General features: G+C 39.6%; 2 protein-coding genes across 6 annotated transcripts in view; one reads left to right on the top strand and one right to left on the bottom strand.

Annotated features, from left to right (window-relative positions):
* MCM9 (minichromosome maintenance 9 homologous recombination repair factor) overlaps window positions 1-21974 on the bottom strand; it is a 58427-nt gene that overhangs the window by 27130 nt on the left and 9323 nt on the right. For 2 of the 5 annotated variants that reach the window (XR_014795588.1, XM_084890581.1), the window contains exons 5-7: window positions 19604-19804; window positions 18506-18631; window positions 16532-16651 (exon numbers count right to left, since the gene is read on the bottom strand). Coding sequence is in view for 4 of the 5 variants with exons in the window: in XM_084890581.1 (XP_084746707.1) it covers window positions 16532-16651; window positions 18506-18631; window positions 19604-19804 (447 nt within the window). In the remaining variant the exon portion in view is untranslated. Of the gene's footprint in view, window positions 1-7217; window positions 8332-13377; window positions 14916-16531; window positions 16652-18505; window positions 18632-19603; window positions 19805-21974 lie in introns of those variants that run through there. The other 3 variants (XM_084890583.1, XM_084890582.1, XM_084890580.1) reach the window with 3 other exon arrangements.
* Window positions 1079-12717, top strand: ASF1A (anti-silencing function 1A histone chaperone). Its single transcript, XM_084890584.1, has 4 exons — window positions 1079-1619; window positions 7096-7211; window positions 10697-10873; window positions 12317-12717. The coding sequence occupies exons 1-4, from the start codon at window positions 1511-1513 to the stop codon at window positions 12527-12529; spliced, it is 615 nt and encodes a 204-aa protein (XP_084746710.1). The 5' UTR covers window positions 1079-1510; the 3' UTR covers window positions 12530-12717.

Genomic DNA, 21974 nt, shown 5'->3' with positions numbered 1-21974 from the left:
ACTAGTGTCACCTTACCCCCCCAAACAAAAAAAAAAATAATTTTTCTCTCTGAATTTAATTAGCCAAGTTTCTTAAGGAAAAAATAATGGTTTAGAAAAAAAAGCAAGCAATAACCTAAACTTTATACCACTCTTATTTAGTAAACAGAAACAGCTCAACGACCTCATAAATGTGTTAAAAGTTCTCCCTTTTCCAACAATGGGAGTTAAGCAGCCTAAATGAATCCACATTGAATGTCCATGAATCAAGCAAAGGCTCCTTGGAACTCGTGTGCGGTGTCACTTTTTTATTTACTGCCAGTTTAGGCCATACATTTTTTGAAAAATCACACTTGATATCCCTTTGTGTTCTCTACTGGCCTTTTCCCTTATATTTGTTGCCTTCTGGTATCCTTACTTCCGTGCTCTCTCCATTTATGCCCATCAAACGGCAGAAACATGGGGTGTAACTCATCACATCTCCAATAAAAAAATAATCTTTTTCTTTTTCTAGGACTTTTTCTTGTTCTAATCTAGACCGAGGTGCAGCCCGAATACTACCTACTTAGATTTTCCAAGCAGAGAGTGTGTGCAAATGTGCTTCCTCGCCCTACATTTTGTTATCTGCTTAACTAATAGCCCTGTCGTGCCCAAACGCAGATATTGGCTAAGAACTACATTTCCAAAATGGCTTTGCTCCTCTGGATCTGGCATGTCGGTCTATAAAATATGATTTATTTCCACTGCAACCCATTCTCCACTCTACCGCAAATTCTGGCCAATACAGAGGCAGCTAAATACTCTGGTGCATACAACCGAGTCCCATCTGCTAAACTAAGCAGACCCGGCACAGCCGTTGGACAAACGTAAAAAGGGGAGGAAAAAAAAAACCACACCGCGGAGCAGACCCGAGGGGCGGGCGTCGCCCCGAATCGCGCCCTCCCGCCGCAGAGGCGGCCGCGAGGAGCACACCTCCTCCGCGGTGGCCACGCCCCTTCCGACCCGCGACCCGACCCGCCGCGGCCACGCCCGCCGCGCGGCGCGGGAGCCGCCGGGCCGGGGGCGGGGCCTGCGCTGGCCCGCCCCCCGCCGGCGGCGGCGGCGGCGGCGGCGGCCTCGGCGCGGGCCTCCCAGCCCGTACGCCGCTCACTTTGTTCTCCACCTTTGTCCTGGGCCGCGCCAGCAGGTGGAGCCGCAGTGAACGTTGCCGCGTCCGTTCCGCGCGCGGGCGCCCCTCTTGCCCGCCGCGGAGGCCTCGCTGGAGGAGGAGGGCCGGCGCCCGGGGCAGCCAATCGCGGGCCGCGCTGCCGGCGGCCGGGGCAGAATGGGCTGTAGTTGAGCGAAGTGGGAGCGCCGCGCGAGCCGGGGAGTGAGCGCTCCGTGTAAATAAAAAGGCGGAAAGTTTCCCAAGTCGCCGCCGCAGGACGCGGGGCCGGCGCCGGCGGGGTCTGCGCTCTGCGGGCGGCCGCGCTGGGCCGGGCCGGACGGCGCCGCGACGAGCCCGCCCCATTGTTTGTGCCGCTTCCGAAATATGGCAAAGGTTCAGGTGAACAATGTAGTGGTGCTGGACAACCCGTCGCCCTTCTACAACCCCTTCCAGTTCGAGATCACCTTCGAGTGCATCGAGGACCTGTCGGAGGGTGAGTGCGCCGCCCGCCCGCCCGCGGCGCCGCGGACGGCGGAGTTCCCGGGCCCGGCCTCGCGGCGGCGGGCGCGGCGCCGGAGGGAAACTTGAAGTTGATGGACGGCGGCGGCCCGGGCGCGGGAGGCGTTCGCGGGGCCGGGCGCCCGCCGCCGCTCAACTTGCCGGGAACTTGCGCGGCGGCGGAGGAGCCATGTTGTCAGCTTTGTCTGGCGGCGGCGACTCGCGAGACCCGCACTCGCGCCCGCGGCGCCGGCCGGGGTCCCGCCGCCCGGCCCGCGGCGCGAACGGCCTCCGCGGCCCCGACGGGAGGGAAGGGAGAGGCGCCGGCGAGTTGGCGGCGGAGCCATGTTACCCGCGCCGAGCGGGGCCGCCGGCCCGCCGCGCCCGCCCGCCGCCTCCTGCCTCCGCGCCGGGAGCCCGGGCTGGGCGGGCGCCGCGGGGCCGCTCCGGGCCACGCCGCCGCGTGGGGAGGAGCGGGCCGTCCTCGCGGGACTTCGCGCTCCTCCACCGACCGGCGGGGCGGCGGGCGCAGGCTCCGCGCTCCGGCCCGGGCTCCGGCCGCACCGCCGCGCCCGGGATGCCCGGCGCCCGGGATGCCGATGCCCGGATGCTCCGCTCGCCCCGACCCGCGTGAACCCTTTTCCCAACGACCGAAACCTCCCCGGAAGGAAGACAGGGCAGAGCTATGAAGTTACACTCCACCCAAGAGCAGAAATAAGTAAAATACTTAAATAATGGCCAGGACTTAACCACTCCTGGCCTCTAAGTAGACTGAAAGATTCAATTCTAAAATAGTGTTGAAATCTAATTAAAATAACACGATATCCAAACACCCTGAACTCAAAACACTAACGTGGGCTAGGAAGTAAAAGGTAAAGTAATGGCAACGCACTAATTTTGACCGTTTCTTCTAAGTAATAATGTGATAAGGTAATTAAAAAAAAAGATAAATATTCTTAATATGTGCAGCAATAATTACTTAGAAAACTGAAACTTGTCAAGGTTTTTTTTATCATTGGGATTTTATTAAAATACTCCAGTGCTTTATTTTAAAAATTTGAGGGAGAAAAAGTTTAACTTCATCAATGGTAACTTAAAAAATTAAAGAGGAGGACACACATCTTTGAATTTACAAATCTATTTAACAAAGTGCATTTAATATTATTGTACTAGTCAAAGCATTTAAAGCACTTTCACCTTAAATTAGTCTTTAATCTCTTAAAATGTATTTTAGGGTGTTAATTTTTTTAAATTATAAAAATATGCACTCATTGTAATAAACTTAAAAAAATCATACAAAGTAATAGTTCTCTGTACTCAGTGCCTTCCCCATTTTATTCCTATAAGTAACCATAGTTAACACTTTAATCTGTGCTCTTCCAAACAGTTTAAAGATATTTATAAAGCATATATGCACATGTATAACATGTAGTGCACATTTTGAAATTTGTTAAATTTCTAATTACCGGTAGGCCATTGATAATAAAATTAAAGGGGGATTTCCTTACTATTTTGAAATCATTTGAGTACTTTTCCCATAGTAATACTACAAACATTTCAGCTACCAGCCCTATTTTTTTAATATTCAAGTCTGTAATTTTTTTCATTTTATTGCCAATTACATATAAAAATGGGTAAATGTAATGAAACCATTGATCTGTCCATTCCAACTTATGCTATAGTGTTTTGGTCATTAGAAGTTCTACAGATTACAGGTATTTCTCAAGTGATAACTTTCATTTTAGGAGCCAGTTCTGAACAAGGAAGACAGATGACTAAGGATGTTGTTACAGGGCCTTGACATTGGATTGAAGCCTGCCATTCATGGAGATGGGACTGTGTTCCATTTTTTACTGAAATCTATTCAGTTAAATCACTCAGAATTTTTACAATACTAATGTTAACAGTACACCTTCTTCTATTTATATACTTCACTTCCCATGGTCCCTAGACTCGGCATTTAGTTTTGTTTTTTTAAAGAGTTCAAGCTGAGTCATACCAAAACTGCAAAGGAATCTTTCAAAAAGGTTCCATGCTTGTGTATTCCACCTAGGTTGTGTGAATTAAGGAAACAATTTACTTGGCAAAGGCTCCTTAAAGGTTCCATCCTTTTATACTATTGCAGTTCTTTATTTAAGAAATTTTTTTCACTTTATAATTCTGTCTCAAATTCCAAGCCAGAGATTGGCTACCATTTTGATACTTGTCAATAAACCCCTCATTTTTTTTCCCCCTTTAAAAGCTTTGTTTCAGAAAAAACCTTGAGTACTTGTATGTATGTATTCATTCATTCATATATATTTTTTTCTTGATTTCAGAGAGAGGAAGGGAGAGAAAGATAGAGATAGAAACATCAATGATGGGAGAGACTCTGGCTACCTCCTGCACGCCCTCTACTGGGGATGGAGCCATAACCCCAGCATGTGCCCTGACAGGGAATGGAGCCGGGACCTCCTGGATCATGGGTTGATGCTCAACCACTGAGCCACCCCTGCAGTGCAGAGCAGTATTTGCTTTTAAAATAATTTAGTTGTTTCTGATAATGACTACATGTTAGTTGAATACTTACAATGTACCAGAGTCAAGCACAGTGTTTCGTATTTTCACATTTTCCAAAGACTATACATCCTTTCCTCTAGGCAACAGGTCTTGCCAAGTACTGCAATTAGTTGAAAATTCCCTTGGTAAATCCCTCACTCCCAACACAAATAGAAACTTGCTGTCTGGGACAATCGGCTAACTTTTAAAATAAATGTGTAAACTCCTTCAACTAATAACCTGTGCAAAGCACCTGAGCCTTTCCCTGCTTCCAATATAGGAAGAGGGGAATAAAATCTAAATTTAAAAAAATTCTAAGAATAAATCAATTGATGCTAATTTAGAAATTAGTAGTGAGCATTTCAAATTCAGTGGTTACAGCAAGCATCCCATAAACATAAAAATTAAGGCATTTGTGTTCCCTGAGTTACAGCCTAGATTATTTCCCCATGGCTAGAAAGGGAAGAATTTATCTTCTAGTTGAATTTTTGGAATGAGCAGAGACATAACTTTGATTCTGATTCTTCTATTTACTAACTACGAATCTAGGTAGATTACTTGGCCTCTCAGAGCCTCAACTTCCTTGTTTGCATAATTAGGTATAATTAAATTCATATGATAATGCTATTGAAGTTTATTTTTTATTTTTTTAAATATATATTTTATAGATTTTGTACAGAGAGGAAGGGAGAGAGATAGTTAGAAACATCGATGAGAGAGAGTCATCAATCAGCTGCTTCTTGAACACCCCCTACTGGGGATATGCCCGCAACCAAGGTATGTGCCCTTGACTGGAATCGAACCCGGGTCCCTTCAGTCCCCAAGCGGATGCTCTATCCATTGAGCCAAACCAGTTTCGGCAGTATTGAAGTTTAAACAACAGGTGTGAGGTGGCCAGACCAATGCCCAGCACGTAATAGTGTTTTATAAAAAGGTTTATAAATCATGACTATGTTCCTGTCAGACCAAAATACCAATTTATACAAATTAGGAGGCCAAGAGCTCTACTATATTTTGAGGCACAAATACATATGAAATGAACAAAATATGCAAATTTCCACTTGACAGTGCCTAGTCGGGACCTAATGTGGCTAGTTTAATAGGTTCACACCCTTAAAACAGTTCTGCTGCTTGGCTTTTGGGTTACCTACCTTCTTGGCCACTAGTTTTGTAACGTACTACTTTATTGAGTCTGTCTCATCTCCGTGACATTTTTGGACAGTCCTAAGGCTCACTCTCTAGGAATCCTACCTATTTACAATTTCCAAACTTACCAGATCTATTCATTATTTCCACTTAGATACGTAGTAGACATCTCAAACTGAACAAGTCTAAAACCAATGCCTGATTGATGCCCTCACCTATCTCCTGTGCATGCACATGTAGAAGTGCACTTGTAGCCCCCCCCCCCCTCCCCCCGAGCCTTGCTGCCTCTATCTTCAAGATTTATCAAGAACACAACTGCTTCTCACCCCCATGATAACCACTCCTCTAATCAAAACCCTCCAGTGGCTTCCCATGTCTCTTACTGTAAAAGCCAAGTCTTAAAGATCTTCCAGCCTTTGCACAATCTCACCATGCCCCTCACCCCCAATGTCATGGTAATTTTTTTCTGCTCATTCTGGTCCTGCCTTTGCAGTCTTTTTTTTTGCCAAGCATGCTCCTACCTCCCTCTAGGCCTTTGTATTTGTTGCTTCTTCTGATTAGATAGTCATATTTTTTGTTTCCTCAGTTAATCTTCATTAACAAATAGATGGTCTGTTGAGGTGTCAGATGCAGGACTCTGCATGTGAAAATGCTAGAAGCTGGAAATAAAGTGGTCTAGCCTGGGACACAGCCAAGAATGACATATTGGGTCCTCAGAAAATGACTAGGGACTTCGAAAGAGAAAGTATAAGCCTAAAGGAGCATTTAGTTCAATAAATTGTAGTTTATAAATACTGTATGAATAAGTAGTACCTATACTATTTCTGGTGTCTATTTAGGGAATGGAAATAGCTACACAAAAATGGCAACTCATGGTGACACTAACCAGATTCTCTACAAGTAACCCGGAAACACCCCTCTGGGAGGGCTGGTGTGGTCTTAGAGCAGTGAGTCCAAGAGGCAGTTCACACTGCTGACCACCTGAGGTCCAGGAGGTCTCAGGTGGTTTGTATTTGTTGGGTTTCTCTCCCCTCCCCTGACCCTAAAGAGGAGGCTCCTTCAAAAGAACCATCTTTTTACTCATCTCTGGGTCTCACAGAGCACCCATAAAGGGTGTTCAATAAAATCTGAATGGTTAAATTTCACAGAATGCCAGAGTTGCACTTCGGTGTGTCTTGTTCTTCCTTGGGCCTTTTCCCACCAAGTGTATCAAGTGGCAAGAGGATCCTTGGTTTCTCCTTCCCAATTTAAAGAATGTATGACAAGAAGGGGTGCATTGAAGAAGAACCTGACTCTGGACCTTTAACAGTTATGAGCTGAAGCCCCCTCTGAGCCACAGGGAAGTTGGCTAATGATTTTTCCATTTTGGAGATCTGGGCAACATAGTAGGGGGCAGTCTTTCCAAAGTGTGGTTAGTAAGTTAAAATATGACTTGAATGGGGCGGGTTCCATAGCCAATACATTTGGGAAATGTGGACTAATGTTACTGGGTTTTACTGAAGGATGTCTCCGAACACTTCCTCTGCCACTGTGCTTTATGAATCCTCAAGACAAGGCTGAAGCATTTCCAAAGTTTTGGGCCATACTGTGTGAGGAGACCTGCCCAGATTCTAATATTCCACAAAAGAGCATTTTGAGAAACTAGTATGAAATGTAAGGATTTCTTAAGGAGCCATTTAGTGCCATCCTGCAGCCAGTAAATGGCTAAGTGGACATTAAAAGGGTTTTTGATGTCATATTGTAATATATTCACTGAATATGAAATAACGTTTTGGTTTTAACCCTAGACCTGGAATGGAAAATTATCTATGTGGGCTCTGCAGAAAGTGAAGAATACGATCAAGTTTTAGACTCTGTTTTAGTGGGCCCTGTTCCTGCGGGAAGGCATATGTTTGTATTCCAGGTAAGATCATTCTTGGTTAATATGTATGCCAAATATGTTTCTTAACAGACTGCATCAGGTGGCTCTTATCACTTTCCTTGTGGGTTAAGTCACTCTGCTGCTGCTGCATTCGCTTTTTATCTACTTCTCAGACTTTCAGGGGGGTGCTGTCCAGCAGCCTCAAAAAGAGGTTAAAGATGCACACTACTGATTGGTGTAGTCAGTCATATGCAGCTTTATGGTTTCAGCCACTAGGAGTGATAATAATATTAAAAAAGCAACAACTTGATGTCAGCATAATCAGGAATTAAGCTTGGTTAACAGGTTTGTTAGTAGAAGGAGATAAGTGTGATCTTGGGTTATTGGAATTGAAGTCCAGTTTACTCAAGTATCTATTCTACACATTTTATAAAGGGTTACTGTTATAAAGCTACTGCTCTGTTTACTGACTGTGAGGGGAAATTCTTATTTAAATGATCTCAGATATTACTGACAGTATTTAGATCTGTGCCAAGATTGCAGCATTGTCTTCTATATTCAAAAGTTATTTCTTTTAATCCATACTAAATTGTGTAAAACTATTCAGTCACTTTCCAATTATCCCTGCTTATTACAGAGATACTTATAATAGTTGAAAGAGTAACTAGTCAGGGGTTTTTACAAAACTATTAAATTTATTGCAAGTATTTCTACAAGAGTCCCATCAGTTCAGTAGAAGCCACAGAAGAGACTTCATCTAGAGAAAAAATGAACTCTTCCTATCGCTGACTCCCGTTTCTCACTTCACAGATGAAACCAATTTAAATGAATACTGTTGCTCAGATAATCAATTCCATGAGATATGGGCCAAGACTAACTCAAACCTACGGCATCTTTAGAGCTGCTATCTTTCCCTCCCCTCTCCTAAATGGAATTCAAATTCTTGGTCTCCTAGCCTGAGTGCTTTTTATTAAAAAGCAACAAATAGCCAAAACTGGTTTGGCTCAGTGGTAGAGCGTCGGTCTGCGGACTGAAAGGTCCCAGGTTCGATTCCAGTCAAAGGCATGTACCTGGGTTGTGGGCACATCCCCAGTAGGGGGTGTGCAAGAGGCAGCTGGTCGATGATTCTCTCTCATTGATGTTTCTAACTCTCTCTTCCTCTCTGTAAAAAAATCAATAAAATATATTTAATAAAAAAAAAAAAGTGCAACAAATAATTTACTGCACCTAAACAAATGGTTTAAAAGCTCAAATATATTAAAGTGCTGTTAACCCGAATTGCGTGAGTGCATAACCTTGGCAGAAGACATGGGTACCAGAGAATGCATGTGTAGGGGAAGCACTGCAGTGACAGACGTGGTTCAAACCCTGCTTCAGCGCTTATTATGCACATATGACCTCAGACAGGCTCCCTAACCTCTCTCAGTCACCTATAACATGTGGCAAATATCCCACCTCGTAAGAATGTTTTGAGGATTAAACGAGGAATAAAGCAGTCAAGTCAATCACTGACAAATAGTGCCCTGTATTTCTGTTTAGAACTAAAATTTTACTCTCTTAGCTTCTTGAAATTGTTATATAAAGAAGTAGTATTTGCTTTGACCCACAAACCTGGAGAATCTGTACTTTATGATGCTAATTCATAATGTAGTAAGAAACTTAGTTTGAGATGCAGTGAGTGATATATGTACCTTTTTATGCCACTATAAAAACTTTTAAATAAATCCCTTGTTTCTTAAACAAACCCTTAGAAATATATCCTGTGTATTTATGTTGTTAGGAACATTCCTAAGCTTTTGGCTTAGAGTGCTGGAGAAAAAAATTATTCAAAAATATTTGCTTCTAGTGGTTTTCCACTGGTTTTACCTTGGTAACAGTGCACATTGCCAAAAAGCAACAGAGGAAGCACATGTGATTTAGATCATATGTTCAGCCCATAAGTTTTACAAAATGTACCATTATCAGCAGAAAGGGATCAAAATACAGTTTTTGTTTTGTGCTTCAAACAAACTGCCATAGTATTCTCCTGATCTGTCCTATTTTGCCTCTCACTTCTCTATCCTATGACTTCTCCATCCTAAATGAACCAAGAGGTTTACAGGTTTTTCTACTTAAATTTGCCCAAACTGAATCCTTTGGCAAACCAATTTTAAAACCCAAATATGCCTAGAACCAATTTGGCTGAAGGGACGGGAAACACTTTGTGGGGAAGTCCCCATCGCACTACTAACCTACCTATCTTATCTCTACCCACTTTGAGGTACATGGGGAACTCTTTGGGGATCCTGCAAATAACCTAGCACCTCCATGGAGGGAGGCTAAGGATTTCTAAAATAAACTACATATTCTCAGGACAGACCTCTCTATCCCCATTCTGGTGTCTCCAAAAGAGATAAAAATAAATAAATAAATAAATAAATAAATAAACAAACAAACAAACAAACACACACTTCAGGGCAGGAACTGAGTTATAATCGAATTTCAAAATACTAAGTACACATTGTGTGCTCAGAGCTGTGCCAGACATGAGATTATATATAAAGACTAGAAGCCCGATTCGTGAAATTGGTGCAAGAGTAGGCCTTTCTCCCCTGGCTGCTGGCACCGGCTTCCCTTGCAGCCCCGACTTCATCCGGAAGGATGTCCAGAAGGACATCTGGTCTAATTAGCATATTACGCTTTTATTATTATAGAAGATAAACTGGATGGGACTCCTGCCTGAGATAAAGCTTAGAATGATAGGCAAGATTGAAGGGTAAATATATTTGGGTTGTTAGACACTGTTAGTAGAGGATTTATGTCAAGTAATACGAGTGCATAAAAAAGATTGCTATTTATTCTGACTTTTGAACTACGAAGAATACATCTGATGCAAAGTTTAAATGATGAATTTTTCAGGCTATTAGGTAAGAACATGTCAGGCCAAAGGGACAGTGTATGCAAGGCAGAGGCATAAAAGATCACTGTATTTTAAAGAACCTATGTAGTTCCAGAACAAGAGTAAGAGGTGTGGAGTTGAAGGGAGTGTGAATGGAGATGTGGTGTGGAGACAAATTGTGAAGGGCCGTACAGGTGAAGCTGACTGAGATTTTTATCTTTGAAATGGGGTAATCATTTGAAGTGTTAAAACCTGGTGAAGGAATAGGACTAGAACTGAGCTTAGGTAATTAACGCTGGCAACAGTGCAAATGATAGGCTAATTTAGGTCTGAAAATTATGAATGGAAAAGGGTGCAATAAATACAACTATTATATTTTATGAAAGGTCTTATAATTGAATATTGCATAAACCTCATAAAGGACAACATGCTCTAGCCAGATTTATTTTAGAAGTGATGTTTTCAAGCACCCAGGGTACTTGGGTATACTGTGAACTTTATTTCCTGGCTATACGTCAGTCTCAAAACTGAGCATTTGTCTTCCCCAATATGATGCTCTTAACTGATGGTGTTCAAGGTAACCAAAATTCCAGTCTTCCTTGCAGTTAACAGTCTTTTGTGATATGTGTTTCTTTTAAAATTATTCTAGGCTGATGCACCTAATCCAGGACTCATTCCAGATGCTGATGCTGTAGGTGTAACAGTTGTGCTAATCACATGCACCTATCGAGGTCAAGAATTTATTAGAGTTGGCTATTATGTAAATAATGAATATACTGAGACAGAATTAAGGGAAAATCCACCAGTAAAACCAGACTTCTCTAAGGTAATGTTCTGACTATTCCTTTTTAGTTTTTTTACGCAATTGCCATTTCACAGTGTACCATTAAAGTAGTAAATTTGAGGTCTTTGTGCCAAGTAGGAAAAGTCATCATGGTTCCATTGCCATGGATGCCCTCAGACTCTCTCTCCAGATGAGTCTTAAGTACTGTTGGTCAGGCATCTTGAGTCTCTGGTTTCAGAATTGGAAATGCCTCATGTAAAAAACAGACTTTTGTTTATGGCTTTCTGTATGGTCTTTCCCATACATCATAATTCTGTTCATTTTAATCCTTAGGAGATTCAAATTCATGTTTGTCGTGCTGATTATTCAATAATAGTTTTATCTATAACTCTTCTCAAAATTGTAGGGGGAAGTTTTATGTTTGTTTTTCATATGAACACTTTTCTCAGAACATCTATATGCCTTGTTTTATCTGTTACTCTTACAAGTTTAAACTGAAGGTATTAACTATTTTTGGTGGTAGAAACGGCTTAGCTTCTGAGTGAGAAGTTGAAATCAGTGATTTAATATTCTCAAAAATAATTAGTACTTTATGATTCCATTGGGAACTGTAACAGTTTATTTAGTAACTGGTGATTTTTTAGGTTGAATACAACACTATCATGTAAGAAAATTTACAAAAGAGTCGAAAGTAATAAGGCTAGAATGTTGTTTTTTTATCCTGGTGTAGGACCTTCCATTGATCTAATGTATTAGTTACCTGTATGGCACAGCACCTTGTATAGAAAAAAAAGAAGAAATTAGAATGTTTTTTTTTTTGTTTTTTTTTTTATCCTCACCCAAGGATATGTTCATTGACTTTAGAGAGAAGATGGGAGAGAGGGAGAGGAAGGTGGAGGGAGGGAAAGAGAAAGAAACGGTGTGAGAGAAACATCAATTGGCTCTCTCCTATACACACCCCAATCAGGGACTGAACCTGCAGCCTAGGATTGTGCCCTAACTGGGAATCGAACCTACAATCTTTCAGTGTATGAAACAGTGCACCAACCAACTGAGCCATACCAGCCAGGGCTAGAATACTATTTTTAAGAATGAGCCATAATAATTAAAAAGTAGGAAGCCACTAAAAACAAGAGGTTATATTTGAAGGAAGTTTTCATTTTCCTTAAAATATTACTAAAGAGACACCATATCTCTCTAGATAGCATCCTCTGAAATGTTCACCTTTTAAAAACAGAAGTATTAAGGACGTGGGCATTTTCTTGGATAGTATGAGTTCTTATTCTCATTAGGCTAAATGATTTCTTTGCAGCAGCCCTAGTTCTTCTTTATTAGTTATGTTTTAGGTGCTTTGGCGTATACACTTATATGTATATGAACTTAGCCCTTGTGGAGTATTAATATAAAGAAACACTCTATCAAGCTCCTGTTTGTGTACAGTGATCTAACTTTCATGTTTACCATTTATATGTTTTCTTCCTACAGCTTCAAAGGAACATTTTGGCATCTAATCCCAGAGTCACAAGATTCCACATTAACTGGGAAGATAACACAGAAAAACTGGAAGATGCAGAGAGCAGTAATCCAAATCTACAGTCACTTCTTTCAACAGATGCATTACCTTCAGCATCAAAGGGATGGTCCACGTCAGAAAACTCACTAAATGTTATGTTAGAATCCCACATGGACTGCATGTGACCACCTCCCATCTCTTTAGTACAAATTAAGCTATTGAAACACACAGAACTATTTCCCTGAAATTCTGTAAGTCATACCCACTAAGACACAATGTGAAGAATTTGTTTAAAAACCATCCTGTAGAAAGTTTATAAGAAAACCAGTATTTGAGAAAATTGTGGAATATAAATACAACTATTTTTAAGTAATTTTTTCTCTAATGTGTTATTTTATTTGTTCTGAAACTAATCTGATTAAATCATATATATTATTTTTTTCTCTAAATGTAATTAAAGCACTTATAAAGAAGTATGAATTATTGGACCAGGTTGTAAAGATGTCTTAGCCTCTTGGACAATAATCTTTGGACCACTATTTTACTGACCTTCAAAAGAACAAAGTTCACTTCAACTAAAATGTTTCTTCCTGTAATAACATAGTTTGGTTTAATTTAAGGGGTGAATTTCCATTATTTTTTGTCTTGTCCTTAAAGAAGGGATTTGAAGTCAATTATATGCTACCAAGAACTTTAGAATCTGAATTTCCAGGCCATCTGGAAGCCTCCTATGGCTATTATTGTAGTTCACGTAATGTTAGATAGAATTCATTTTGGTTTCTAAGATAATAACAAGTGTAGTTAATTCTTTATAAAGTCCTCTGGCTATGTGTTTGGTTTTTATGAGAGTTTAGGACATCAGAACACTTACTGAGTCATACACATCATTACCCAATGCAATCAACATGTCGAGAGCAGATACAAACTCGCTCAGTTTAAGAACAGGAGAATATAATGACTTAGATCTGTTCATTAGATTTATAATACTATAAACTTAACTCTTCATAGATCATCTGTTGGTAGCATTTATAAAAAAACTGGATTTGGGGCAGTGTATTTAGCTTTACCATAACAGGTAAGTTACCATTTTGGAAATGAATGTATCTTTACACATGTAGTACTCTCTCCATTATCCCCAACACTCATGCAGAATAAGATGGACATATTCTTAATAGCTTTTCCAGGTAAGTTTTATTAAAAGCAGTCTTGGAAAGGAATTCATTAAATGGGCCAAAAAGGTTCTTTTTCTTTGATAAGAGTTAGGTCCTTCCTCAAAAGTTTCTTATGCTCCATTAATTTAAGTGAGAATATTCTCGTTGGTCTTGCTGTTAATAAGACATCAGCCATATGACTCAGAGTTGCAGTGCCTTCATATCTGAAACTTTTATACTATACTACACTTTTTAAAGCTTTTATTTTGAGGAAGGAAAAAGGGCATTTGTCTAAATATGGACTCTAAGTTGTACATATTTCCTGTCATTCTAAAAGTGAATTTGTGAAGCAAGTTTTGCTAAATGTTAAACTTTGAAATTTAATATACCTGATTATTAAAATACTATCCACTAGTTCATAGACTATAAAAATAAAATACATCCTGTCAACTATAAATAATTTTTTTTATTTTTGTCTAATTGCAATGAAAAAAATGTTAAAAGTATTAAAATTAAAATAAAAGCAGTATTTTCCAACCAAGAGCTCAGTGATTAATATAATGGACAAGATATGTGTTTACTAGAAATAAAACATATATAAGCCAGATTACCAATTATATTTCACTGCTAAGTTGTGTGTGTGTGTGTGTGAGATTTTTTTAAATTGATTTTTAGAGAGGGAGAGAAGCAGATCAGTTGCCGCTTGCACGCCTCCTACTGGGCTCTGAGCCTGCAACACGGGCATGTGCCCTTACCAGGACTGAAACCAGCAACCTTCAGGTGTACAGGATGACGCCCAACCGATCCACACTGCCAAGTTTTTATTTTGACACATTACAATACTGGTTTGTATTGACACCTGAGGGTTGTGTTTTTTTGTTTTTTTATTGTAAATGGACAGCCAATTTTCACAGAAGTTTGAGACTTTAAAACAATTATTAAAAACTATGGTTCTATGCCCTAGCCAATTTGGCTCAGTGGATAGAGTGTCAGCCTGTGGACTGAAGGGTCCCAGGTTCTATTCTGGTCAAGGGCACATGCCTGGGTTGCTGGCTTGATGCCATTGTGGGGTGTGCAGGAGGCACCCAATCAGTGATTATATCCCATCACTGATGTTCATCTCCCTCCCTCTCTGAAATCAATAAAAGTACATTTAAAAAAAAATTATGGTTCTGTAAGAAATTTAAATATTAACATTAAAGTAGGAAAATTTAGTATTTAAACATTAGGAACTGAGAAACTACTTCCCCCCCCATTTAGCCTCATTTACAGACACTGTATGAATTATCGCTAGAAGTTTTAGAACTATTTTTCCCCTTTTCGATCATAGTAAATAGCTGTGTCCTGGAAAGATAGATAAAACGATGTGCCACCGAGGAGATCGAAGGGGAGGTCGGAGGGAATGAGGGTATCCTGTGAGCTGAGAAGACATGCAGGAAGTCAGAGGAGATGCTGTGTTCATTTATGACCTTATGAAACCTTAGGCTTCCATGTGGTGTTACCCTCTGGGTTTATGATTTCGGGTTTCTAATTTTACAGCTTTAATCCATGGTAAAGCATTTTGTTTAAAAGTAAAGTATGACCCCCATAATACAAATATATATGAACAGTTTCAATAAAAATGCCCTCCCCCCCTTATAGTGTACCTCTACTATATACAGATTATTCAGTATCATTGATTTCATTGTGGAAGTGCTGATTTTGACTCAATGAATTGATTTTTTTTTTTTTTTTTAACTCTAATGGGTTGCACTACACAGAAGAATCTGGGTCTTTTGATAAGTAGCAGTAACTTCCATAGCTTTAAACATATTCTTTCTACCTGTCATTTTCCCCTAATATATGGATTATGATCTTGGCACTTTTTAAAAAGGAGGAAAGTGCTAATATAGTGAATCAGTAAAGTAGCCATTCACTTTAAAACTTCCAAATACTCTAAAATTACTAGAAACTCACAAGATAGCTTAAACTAATTTCTCGGCACTGCATATAATTAACTTAGGAGAAATTCTACGTAATTACTTGGGGCCAAAAAAAACAAAACTCTAGAATATTGGGACATGAGAGTTTTCAATGCTCATGAAGTGTTCTTTCTGTTCTTGCCTACTTCCTTTCCTGAAACTTGCCCACCCCTCTCAAGTCACAAATCGTTTGTCAACTCTTAATGTACCATCAGTTATATGCTCAAACCTGAGCGCTCCTTAGAATGGTGCTCTCATTATGTAGGACCATTAATGGAGATTTGCTGCTTCACGGTAGTTTAAAATATATACTTCTCATAAGAAGTCTGAGCACAGGGTTAGGCTGCCCTGACAAGTAGTAAATAACATTTATAAAATGTGTGAAATCAAAGGCCCATTATAGAAGAACGGGGGAACTATTTCCCCAGTCAAAATGCTGTAAAATTACAAAATGGCATCAAATGTCTTTTCAAATATATTTTTCCTAGTCACTTTGTAATAAAATCTCGATATCCTATCTGCGAAGGCTTTTAAATGTACTTGTTGAGGATCATTACAATAAAGCCGCACACTGCAATGATGAAAAGACACTTTTCACATACTAACACATTTTCCACCTAAGAATTTTCCACCGGAGCTTCCATTGCCCGTGAGATCTCTGAGCATAGAAACGCCTTAAGTGCAACATCATCTATCTACGTAAAGTAAAATTTTTACTGTCTAATTTATTTCAGTGTTCTGCTCACGGGTCCCTCAAACAACGCCAGGTAATACATGCTTTTTCATGCATAAGTATGTATGAAGATAATCACTAGATAATGAGAGAAGTGAATAGCATCATTCAAAACTAAGATGCAAAAATATACACAATAAATTTTTGGAAAATAAGTGATGGTGGAGCTTTTAAAATAGTTTCTTAAGAGTTTCAAAAGAAATGCTACATATTTCCTTCCATTTTTGGCAGCAACTCAGAAATTAGCTTGAAATTTATCATATTGTAGGTACTTTTTAATAAGAAAAAAACCATTCTATTAGTTTCTATAGTGACATTAAATGAAATTGTCATGTAAAGTACCTGCGCTAGTAGATCCAATTCCTGTGGTGAGCACCGATCTGGGTGTAATCTTTGCTGCATATTTGAGGAATTGAGATTTCCCTGTGCCAGGATCCCCAACCAATAAAAGATGAGATTCACCTAGAAAAAAGTAAATGTCAAGTTATAAATTTCTATGAATAAGTATAATTAATCAAATAGAAAACTAACACAATTTATAACTTATACTAGAGGCCCCAGTGCATGAATTTGTGCATGGGTGGGGTCTAGCCAGCCAGCCCTGATGGGGGCCCTTTGGGCTGGGTTGGTTGGTCCCGTGTTGGGGGCTGATCAGAGGTGGGCCTGGCCAGGGGAAGGGGCTTCAGGCAGTTTGCTGGCTGGCTCACACATAATCAGGGTGTTCGGGGGCTGATCAGGGGCCAGGCTGGCCATGGGGTAGGGGCAGCGATCAGGGCCTGGATCAAGCTGGTTGGCCGCGGCAGTGTGTGTCATAGCCACTGGTCGTTCTGGTCAATGGGAAAAATATCCTTGGATGAGGATTTTTTATTTTTATTTTTTGGGTGAGGATTTTTTAAAATAAAATAAAATAAATACAGAATGCTGGGGATAGGTGGGGGAGTGGGAGCAGATGGGGAGAGGTCAATGGAAGGAAAAGGAGACATGTAATATTTTAAACAATAAAGTGAAATAAAAGAAATAAATACTGAAAAATGTGGGTCTTTATAAGTGCTTTATAAATATATCATTTATGATTCCAACAATTAAGTGAAAATCTTTTCATTTAAAAAAATTTAGTTTAATGAAATATCTATCTTAAAGTACTCTTCTTTTTCAAATGGTAACACAAATGAACATGAATATACTGTGGTTGTATTATATCACTGATCAAGTAAATTTCTTCAGTAATGTTTTAGTATTTTCTAAATGTATTAATAGGAAACTCCTATTTAGGCACAACATTTAGCAGAGTGCCTTGCAAACAGTGGGTGATCAAAATATACCATACACATAAACCTTATGACATTTATTATTCTATATTGCAGTACATGGTTTTTGAGTACCTACCAACTGCCAGATTGACATTAATGTATTTGCAGTCTTTTTGGTCTAGTTTTTGGTTATCATGACTTTCATATGCCCTATACGAAGACCATAATAAACCTGCTTTATGTTAGATTCAGGTCAGTTAAGTGTGGTAGCAGCAAAAGAGCTTTCTGCCACTTGGACATAATTACACACAGAGTAATCTTTGCCTGAATGTGTGACCTACAGCAGCACCAAATGGCAGATGACACATTTGCAACCCGCCAGCAGAAGGGGAATCAGCAGGCAGATGACTGAGAGCAGCAGTCAGAGAAACACACTGACAGTCACAGATGGAAGGGTGCTGACTTGGTGACATTAAAAAGCACTATTTCTAATCTTTTCCTCTTTTTAAACAAATCTTAAAAAAAATACATTTTTTATTTTATTTTTTTTTTATTTCAGAGAGGGAGGGAGGGAGAGAGGCGGAAAGAGAGAGAAACATCAATGATGATAATCACTGATAGACTGACTTTTGCATGCTCCCTACTGGGGATCGAGTACACAACCCAGACATGTGCCCTGGCCAGGAATCGAATCGGAACCTCCTGGTTCATAGGTCGAAGCTCAACCACTGAACCACACTGGCTGAGCTCTAATCTTCCCCTCCTAAAGAAGATGGTGGATCTGATGAAAAACACAGTAATAGAAATGTGAAGATTTTATTTTGTGACACCCTGAGAGGTTAGAGAAAAACTTACTGAAAATTTTATGATTTTAGACTTTGGAATTCTATAAAGTAATTACTGATATACAGATGTTGGGCTAAGTATTAGCCAGACAACTGTCAGCTTTAAAAGACTACATTTGGAAAGTAAAGCTCAATAAGCAATTTTTACTCAGGAAAAACAAATTCTCATTTCTCTCCTTAAGTGTGTGAAAACTTTTCAAAAGTTTTAAATAGGTACTAACCTCTGACTCGTGTTCCTGTAGCATCAGTCCTTTGAATCCCACCAGCCAGTACCATGGCCACAGCAAGCTTTACTAGATACATCCCAAAAACTTGAGGGCATAAACTGGCCAGTATTTCATTCCTTCCTAGAAAAGGTAGAAAGACCAGAAGTTGCCAACAATTTTAAAGAAGTCATACTGAAAATGTCCTCCCTAACCTCTAACACACTCCACCATCTAAAATGATTTCCTGTTACTGCCCGGTCAGCATGGCTTAGTGGTTGAGTGTTGACCTATGAACCAGGAGGTCATGGTTTGATTCACAGTCAGAATACATGCGGGAGGCAGCTGACCAATGATTCTCTCTCATCATTGATGTTTCTATCTCTCTTTCTCCCTCTCCCTTCTTCTCTGAAATATTAAAAATATATATTATTTTTAATAAGAAAATTTTTTTAATAATAGCCCATTTAATAGCCTATTACTATCTTTGATTTATTTTTCTCAGAAGATACCTCTAACGAAGAACGAAAACAGATATTTAAAGATTTAATTGGTGTTTTATACATTTGGGCTTTTTATTGAAAATACTCTATACACTCAAAGGCTGTGATGTTTTAATCTATGTAATTATAGTTTAGTGTCATAATCAAAATTTTTGCTGTGATAACAAAGCTTATTTTTTGTATCTTTCCATCTTTCATCCTCTTTTCTACCTAGCTCCTATTTTTAAATCTTCAGTTAAAATCATGTGAAGATGGCCATATAATTTAAAGGACATCAGACAAGGTGTCACAATAGGATGAGTTTTTCCTGCTTAAGGTACAGAAGGTAGAATATTCTGAAACTCTTTTGGCAGTGTAAGATGTTATAATAGTTAGAAATGAAAAACCTCCTGGAAGCCAGCCTTTCCCCCCCCAGATCTCTAAATAGAGGAGGCCATGCCAGAAAAGGGCTTCGGGGAGGCTGCGGCTAGAGGCACTGACTGATGCTACTACCCTGTGCACTCAGTCGCTGAGTTATGGGACAAGTAAGGTTATCCCCAATCAAAGGCAACATGTCTAACTATTGAATGAAATGCCATTAATAATTATCAGCTTTATACTCTTAATCACAAACCTGCAAAGGGGTCACTCTTATAGTGTTCCCAAAAATCTTCAAATTCCTTCCGGACCTCCTCATCCATGACGATCCCTGCAGACTGCTCATTATTTACTTGGACATAATTGGCTTTCAGGACTATCTCCACTTCACAGCGCACATCTCGCTGAAAGGGCTTCCACCGTTGCATTACCACCCCGTAAATAGTGAGGTCATCACCTAGGAAAGAGCACCAAATGAGTCCCGCAGTAGCACTCTGCATACTGGGCACCGATGCCCATGTCAAAGGACAAAGACATAAACCACTTCCTGACCAGGGTTAGAGTGCTCTACACGCATCCAACACGCACTCGGAAAACAATTTGGGTGCAAAAACCACCAGAGATTCCTAATTTTGTTAAAAACAGGCACTTGTACAACTAAAAGAAAATTTATTTTTATTTTTTCTTAATCTGTCACATTATAATCATTCCAAATCATTACCCTTCACTGGGAAAATAGTTTAGTAGATGACTTCTTCATTATTTTTATATTGGGTGAAAGGCCCATCCTCTCAGACGCTCAAGCCACAGAGATTTCATTTAAAGAGGTGAGAATTGCAGCCATAAGATTAAACTATAATCAGCTGTCGGGAAAGGAAAGAAATTTGTGATGACATTCTTTTAGTAATTTATAGATTAATTTTTACTTAACACATTTGTTAACGTATTCACTTTTTTATAATGAACAAAAGAATGAATGAACAAAGTAATGAATGAATGCCTATTCTACATAAAATAAAGTAAAATAAACTTCGAATAAACTATGAAACACCAAAACACAACCCTCCTTATTCCTTCTTGGTTGGTTCCTTCCCACCTTAGGAAACTCTCTAATTCGTGGTGGACAGGATAGTAAACTTTTACAGACTTTCCCAAGAGGGCTTGGTAGTTTATATGCACCTTCTCCAAACACTAACATCTGAACTTATTATTGCATACAATTCAATATATCAATAACAAATGTTTCTGAATGCTTGGCATTCAATATTTTGGCACTGGAAAAGGCAAAATCCTAGTCCCCAAAGATTTCAATCTTATTGAACATAGGATATTGGCCTTACCCCAAATCCAATCCTGGTGTTCATATTTTGCACAAAAATATTATCTCTGAATTAACTAACAGGCACATCTTTATTTCCAAGGCTGTGTCAAATATATATTTCTGGTGCAAAATGCCTTAGACTCTAAATTTCAATATGCAATGGGTAATCCACAGAGCTTTTGATTTTCTGAAGTATGCTGTAAAAGCTAAATGCATGGAACCAATGGTAGCAATTCCCAGAATAGAAAGCATATTTCTAGCCAAAGGCAACTTTATAAATAACAAATACCATATTTTCCGGTGTATAAGACGACTTTTGAAACGAAAAAAAAGCCTGCTCAGATTGGCCAGAGTCAGAGAGGCGGTCTATTAAAAAAAGAACTGGTGTTGCCTCGGAAGTGGGGGGTAGTCTTATACAGCGAATATAGGCCTAAACCTATGTTTTAACTGTAAAATTAGGGGCGTCGGGTTATACACCGGAAAATACGGTAGGTGTTTTACACTTGTTTTTAAAATCCTTTCCAAGCTACTTCCTGGTGGTTGTCAAACACAATCAAGAATAATGATCATTTACTATATTGTCTATCCCAAATTTTGTAGATGAAAATAACTGGGGCAACTTTATATGCACATTGGAACAATCCTCTACTATAGTCATTTTATGGGTTATGTTTATGTTGTTCTTAATTTAGTCAAATGAGGAACTTAACTTTTAAATATAGCACATACTAGTAAGAATCTGACTTCAATAAACGGTGATAATGTGGAAAATGTAGAGTATTGAAGAGTGGCCAAGAACACTGACTCATTAGATTTGGACTCAAATCCCAGCTCCACCACTCACTGGTAATGTGACCTTCAGCAAGTTACCTGCCTGAAGCCAATTCCAGTATGTCAGCAGGGCTGAATCATCTGGAGATGGCTGAGAGCATTTCCCTAAATCTGAAAAGGATGCATAAATTGATTGCTTGATGCCAGACAACTAAGGGCATTTCCATCTACATATTATTGCCACCTACTGTCCAAACACCTGAACAGCCATAGGCAAATCCCCTAGTCTGACAATGGATTCTGTATGAAACCCTACCCTTTGATGTGTATATTTCTACCTTGCCTTAGGACAAATTGTGTTAACAAAAAGCAAGGGGTCCTGCTACAAGAACTTAGTTCCTTTAGCTCAGTGTTTTTCAACCTTTTTTGGGCAAAGGCACACTTGTTTCATGAAAAAAATCACGAGGCACACCACCATTAGAAAATGTTAAAAAATTTAACTCTGTGCCTATATTGACTATATATAAAGTAATTC

Source organism: Pipistrellus hanaki (assembly GCF_964339955.1).
Source record: "Pipistrellus hanaki genome assembly, chromosome: 7".
In the NCBI taxonomy this organism is placed as follows: Eukaryota; Metazoa; Chordata; class Mammalia; order Chiroptera; family Vespertilionidae; genus Pipistrellus; species Pipistrellus hanaki.
This window is presented reverse-complemented; position numbering and strand designations above follow the sequence as displayed.